General features: G+C 38.8%; 1 protein-coding gene across 1 annotated transcript in view; it reads right to left on the bottom strand.

Annotated features, from left to right (window-relative positions):
- Window positions 1–590: 590 nt before the first annotated feature.
- nsg2 (neuronal vesicle trafficking associated 2) overlaps window positions 591–6,000 on the bottom strand; it is a 38,895-nt gene continuing 33,485 nt past the window's right edge. The window contains exons 4-5 of the mRNA XM_031280861.2: window positions 3,180–3,290; window positions 591–906 (exon numbers count right to left, since the gene is read on the bottom strand). Coding sequence (XP_031136721.1) covers window positions 709–906; window positions 3,180–3,290 — 309 coding nt within the window. The 3' untranslated portion in view covers window positions 591–708. The remainder of the gene's footprint in view (window positions 907–3,179; window positions 3,291–6,000) is intronic.

Genomic DNA, 6,000 nt, shown 5'->3' with positions numbered 1-6,000 from the left:
GTGTATGTGTATATATATATATATATATGTGCGTGTGTGTGCGTGTTTTTGTGTCGTGTATGTCGGACGTGCCTGGGGATACGCTGTTTGGACAAGAAAGAAAAGGGGCTGTGAATGAATATACATTAACTACATTATACACACTTGCAGAAGAAAAAAAGCCTCCCAAATTCAGAGATCTCACAAAGAGGAAGCATGAAATTCAGCATTGACTCGTGCCTTTGTACAAAGATAATCACATACAAATCATTCATACGTTACAGTAAAAAATAAATATATCAAGACAATCAATAAATAATAAATTAGAGGAAAGGACTAAAAACATGGTAACGAGAGAGCAGACCGTGTGTGTGTGTGTGTGTGTGTGTGTGTGTGTGTGTGTGTATATATACGTGTGTGTGTATCAGCAGATGATGATCCCAAGAGAGCAAAGGTTCAATGGGAAATGCTCCTCGATAAGAGAATGAGCACAAAAATGGACAGTCAAGGTAAATCAGAAAATGACCTAGCATGTGCTTGTGTGTTCTTATGTCTGCATGCATGTTTTCACTCTATATTGGCTTTATATATGTAGCTGTTGTGGATATGTGTGTCTCTTATCTTAAATATTCACCTACATGTTTGTGTGTGGCTGCGTCTATATCTGCCTGTGTCTGTATTTCTTCATGTCTGCATGTGTTTACAACACCCTCTAACCATTCAGCTAACTCAGTGGCCCTCGTCACTCGGAGGTTTAGCGTCGTGCTGCTGCCCCGCCGCCCCTCCAGGCAGCCAGGGGGAGACAGAGTGCGAGGTGGTCTGCTTGGCCATGCTGTAGTGGCTGATCACTGTGTAGAAACGGCCCCTTGAGTTGGCATCCTGAGCAGCATAGTAGGCCTCCAAAGAGGCTGGGATACACCGCTTGTGCTGTAAGGGAGAAAGAGAACCATGAGGTTCAGAACATTTATCAATTAATTCATTGTTAAAGGCATCTACGTTTTTCACAGGGTTGAACGATTTGAGAAAAATATTTAAATGCAATTTTTCTTACCGTGATTTAAAGTCTAGTTGTGGTGTGCATAGTTTTAAACGAGATATGTTTGCACTGAGCGTAATCACATATTTATCTTGTTTGTACGTGAATAGAATCAGATAAAATAAGTTAGTCGGAGAAAAGTCTATATCTATAGAAAATTTACTAATTGAGCTCAGATCTATTAAGATATTACATTAGTGGTATACTTGACATTACTCAGTAATGTTCAAATATATTTGTGATATTCAAAACTGGCATGTCTAAGAAGCTAACATCGTTTACTTGACAGACAGAGGGCAAGCTGCTTTGTGGCTTGTGTTTTTTTTTTTAAAAAGTACTCTTTTTTATATCTAGCTAAAAAATATACTGCGTGGTTCCCAGTAAAAACATTTTTCAGAAGCAGAGAAAAAAATAAAATTATCAGTTATTTTTATCCAAAATAATGACCAAACCAGCCAAAAATGTCTCATGACAATTTAAGATGATGGGGAAAAAAACAGCCACAAGCCTATCTGTATACATTCCTGTTTTTATTAGAGGGAATAGGGAAGAGATAGAAGAAGCCATTTACATTACAGCTGTAGGAACGTATAGAGGGGAAGGGGACAAACAGGCCGTAATACTGTAATGTAGTGCATATGCAGTATTTTGAGTCCGTAGAGCATTAGAATGCGTTTGAGTGTGTATACATTTACAACCTTGTGTGCAGTCGTGTGTTGTATGTGCCACACAGTATTGTGTGAGTGTGTGCAAGTTTTTCTATTGACATTTTTGCACCCGGTGAACACATGCATGTGACACTGCTAATAATACCTCTGCAGGCTGCAATCAGAGCCCCTGTAGAGGCTGTGGGCCTGAAACTAGATTTATTCCACCTTAAAGACCAGATTTGTCCGGTGACACAGAATCCCAAGGTGACCTCTCACAAAGTACAGAGAAACTTACGTTATAAGTGCAGTGCAGTGGAAATCTATAAGTACCAGGGAGGTAAGGAGAGGCTGTCTGCATCACATTTGGAAAAGTGTAGAGATTCAACACTAATACTGTACATATCTGGGCAGCGGATTGTTAGATCAGAATGGGTGTTTAAGCGATTTCTTTTATGAGCTCAGCCATATAAATGGGGGGTTAGTGATCACAATGTGATAATTATTGTCAAATAGGCAGTTAGTTTAATTTTCATCTAATAGTCGACATGGCTAATGACATATGAGAACGGCCTCAATGGAGTTTCTTTTTTTGGCTTCTGTGTCAAGGAACAAAAGCCTAACATTACACTTGATTATACTGGTCATAACAAAATCACTGATGTCATTGATTCATGATTGCCTGTCTGATAAGCCCTGTTAGCCTCTTCTTGTAACATGACCTCAGAAATGAGTAAAAGTAGGGCGGGAGTTTTTTTTTTCTTTTCTCCCATAGGAGACTGGTTGGTGCACCCACCTTTTTATTTTTTTTTATTTAGGTAGGAAGGGAAGTAGAGAGGGAGATAGTAATGGGCAGAGAGGATTTAACCAGTCAAGGATTAGTCCAGCACATAACCCCTCTTACATTGGAAACTGTTGTTCTGCACTTGGGTTTTTGTATGGATTAAACAAATGATCGTTATAATGTTCTAATTACTGAGCTTTAGAGTTGTTGGTCTGTGGATTTTGTCTCGTTTCACCTTGTTTCCAGTCTTTGCGCTAAACTAAGCTAAGATAACCAGCTCCTGGGTATCCCTTCATATTCAATGGATTTCCCATCTTACTCTCCACCAAAAAGAGAATATTCCAAAAATGTTGAGCTCGCTTTAATTGACAGAAAATAAAGAATAATGAATTAATTAATCTTTTAAGCAAAAATGCCACTAGCATCTCAAATTTGCTGATTTTCTACATTTTATATCATTGCCAATTTAACATATTTTGGTTTTAGACTGTTGGTTGGACAAAACAAGTGATATGACGATGTAACCCAGGGCTGATGGAAATTGTGATGGACAGTTTGGGATATTTTATAGACTAAACAAATCAGAATTAGGATCTTAACTCATCCTGTGGATGCTAACGTTCACACATTTCACACATTTCAGCTGCCCTGTTAACCACCTGACTATCTCGGGGCTGTAAATAGGTGTATTGTAATGCTGTAAAATATAATGCAGGCCACTTATGGGTCTTACCTTGTAAATGAATCCATCTGGGCAGGCGTGGTCATAGGTGAAGGCCTTATAAACCACCAAGAACACGATGCAGGCGAGGAAGGCCAGGGCCAGGATGATCAGAATAGTCACCTGGGGGGAGGACAAATGCTGGTCAGTGTGTGTGTGTGTGTGTGTGTGTGTGTGTGTGTGTGTGCACCAAAGTAATAAAGCAGGATTGTGAGTGTACGGTTTATATACTGTATGTGAGGCAGGGTTAGGGTTAGACAGTGAGAAATATGGAGCGTGTGTGTGTGTGTGTGTGTGTGTGTGTGTGTGTGTGTGTAGCATAATAAATGGTACAGTAAGATGCTGCTGACTGAGGTGTGTGGGAAGTGTATCAAGTTGCAGTGGACTAATAGTATGATATTACATTCATTTGGCTTTTGTCCAAAGCAACTGAAATATTTTTGCATATACATACAGTATATTAAGAGCAATTGGGCATCTTGCTCAAGGACTTTATTATTATATTGTATTTTTATTTTAATTATAAGCAAATTGTTAATAAAAAAACTAGCAAAATGAGTAACTGAAGTTTTTGTTTTTAATGTGAGGGTTTTGTTTCATGAAATGCACAGCAATGCCATTGCATTGAACATCAATTTGATTATTAAGTCCGCTATGAAAGTTATGTTTTCAGTTCGCTGTGTCCGTCTGTTTATTGGTTTGTTTGTCTGTCAGCAGAATTACGGGAAAAACTACTGGCCTGATTTCTATTAAACTTGGTGGAAGGGTGTATCATGGACCAAGGAGAAACCCATTACATTTTGGAGCGGATCCAAATCACAGGGCATCACTGATGATGATTGCAGATACACACACTATACACTAATTTTCACTTTCATTAACATAATGAAATAGGGCATTTGTGCTGCATTCATGTGGTGTCGGAATAATCGGACTGGGAAACTTCACACATGCCTGGCCGGAGATCTACGTTCTCCAAGTGCCTTTCCAGTTTTTTTCTGTGATTTGCATACATTTTTCCATAATATTATATAGAGTATATCGCCCAGCCGTTAATGAAAATCCACACTGACTTTGCCGTTCATGATCGTGAAAAAAAAAAAGTATTTCAGTTGTTGGGTACGTTTTTTTTTTTTTAAATCAGCCTCCTGAATCAATCCGCATCTTTCTTGTCACCAAACCTGTGCCTATTGTCAGTGCACTCAAGTCACCAAGAGAAGCCTACTGCGAGAAGCAGAAGAAAGAAAAAAAGCTCTCCCTTTTCTGATTGTAAATATGTAGGTGGCAAACTGATTTATGAAATGCATTTTTTGAAACTGCAAGCAACTCTGAGGTGTTTAAGAGTGCAAATTAAGCTTTTATATTGCTGGTATAAATAAAATGTATGCAAAAAAAAAAAACTGGAACTAACTAAAACTTTCTGGTCAGTCTTCACAACATGGAACTAAAGTATGAAATGTTATCAGCATTTACTTGGACAGAATCAAAACACATCTGCAGTGTGAAAAATGCCTAATAGCAGCCAAAAGCAGAGCTAATCTAAAATGATGGAAATAACACATGTATTGCAGAGTACTGATGCAAATAAGAATGCCTCTGTGTAGTTTGAGGTGAAATATTCATTTCTCTGGCAGGCTAGACAATGTCGTAGTAAAGCAGATTAAAATATAAAAGGATTTATTTCCTCCTACTTTCTACTTGACATCGTGATTGGATGCTTCTGAGCGAGCATTTAATTAGAATTATGCAAATCAAGTGCAAAGGATAGTTGTGTTTAAAAATGGTATTGTCTGCCAAGTCACAAATGCCAATGTGTGTGGTGCATGCATATGCTTGTATCTGCACGTGTGCATGTGTCTGTTTTCCCCACACGCTCCAAAATAAAAAGCTGCCATTATCCCAGTGAGCGAGCTGAATAAAAAAACAGAACCTTCCATAATGGATGGTTTCTAATTTCCAGTTTCCATTTCAATTCTGGCATTAAAGTCCTTCCCGATTTACTGCTTTCTATATGATCTGTCACTGTGATATGTCAGAGCAATTACACATGGGTGTGATCATTAGTCTCCATCAGTGTTATGGGGGTGGACAGGGACACGCAAGCTAAGTGACTGTTTACTTGGTGTCAACTTGGGGACATGACTCTCAGCCTTGGCTGCTGCTGACACTCATCTTCCACACATCACACACTGCAATATACTAAAATGACGCATTTAAAGTCATGGTGACTCGCCTTTTGGAGGCGAAATAGAAGTTGAATGACTGATTAAGACCCACCCTGACCCCCTTTTTGAATTGTGATGCACATGAAACAGCTTATTAAGGAGGGGGATTAGTGTAAAGCTCCTCATATCATGCACCGAGCAATCAGTGCTTTATGCATTTGGAGACACAACTTTGCGTAGACACTTTGAAACATGAAACAAAGACTTAAGACGTAAGCTGCTAATGACTGAAGAACTAAAATTGACAAAATTTAAACAGCAAAGCATTTAAATTATTTATCTGTAAGGCCCACCCATCTGAAACATTCATTCGGCCGATTATTTATTGAATTAAACTGCCTTCTTTAAAATATATGATCTGACCACTCTTTAAGGATGCTTGGAATTAGGTCATGACCTAGATTAGTGGTATTAACCCTGGCATGGAAAGTGTAGCCTATGTTAACGTTCGGTGACATTTTCATTGTAGATTCAACACAGCAGCAGCAGTCAGAGCAACAGTTCAGGCCAGAACATACCCTGCCCTTTGTAATAGAAATGATCGCTCTAGAATCCCTGTTGATGCAGCCATGGCCATGTGGTGTATAAATCCATTAAAAATCTATCCT

This window comes from Sander lucioperca, chromosome 13, assembly GCF_008315115.2.
Source record: "Sander lucioperca isolate FBNREF2018 chromosome 13, SLUC_FBN_1.2, whole genome shotgun sequence".
NCBI lineage: Eukaryota > Metazoa > Chordata > Actinopteri > Perciformes > Percidae > Sander > Sander lucioperca.
This window is presented reverse-complemented; position numbering and strand designations above follow the sequence as displayed.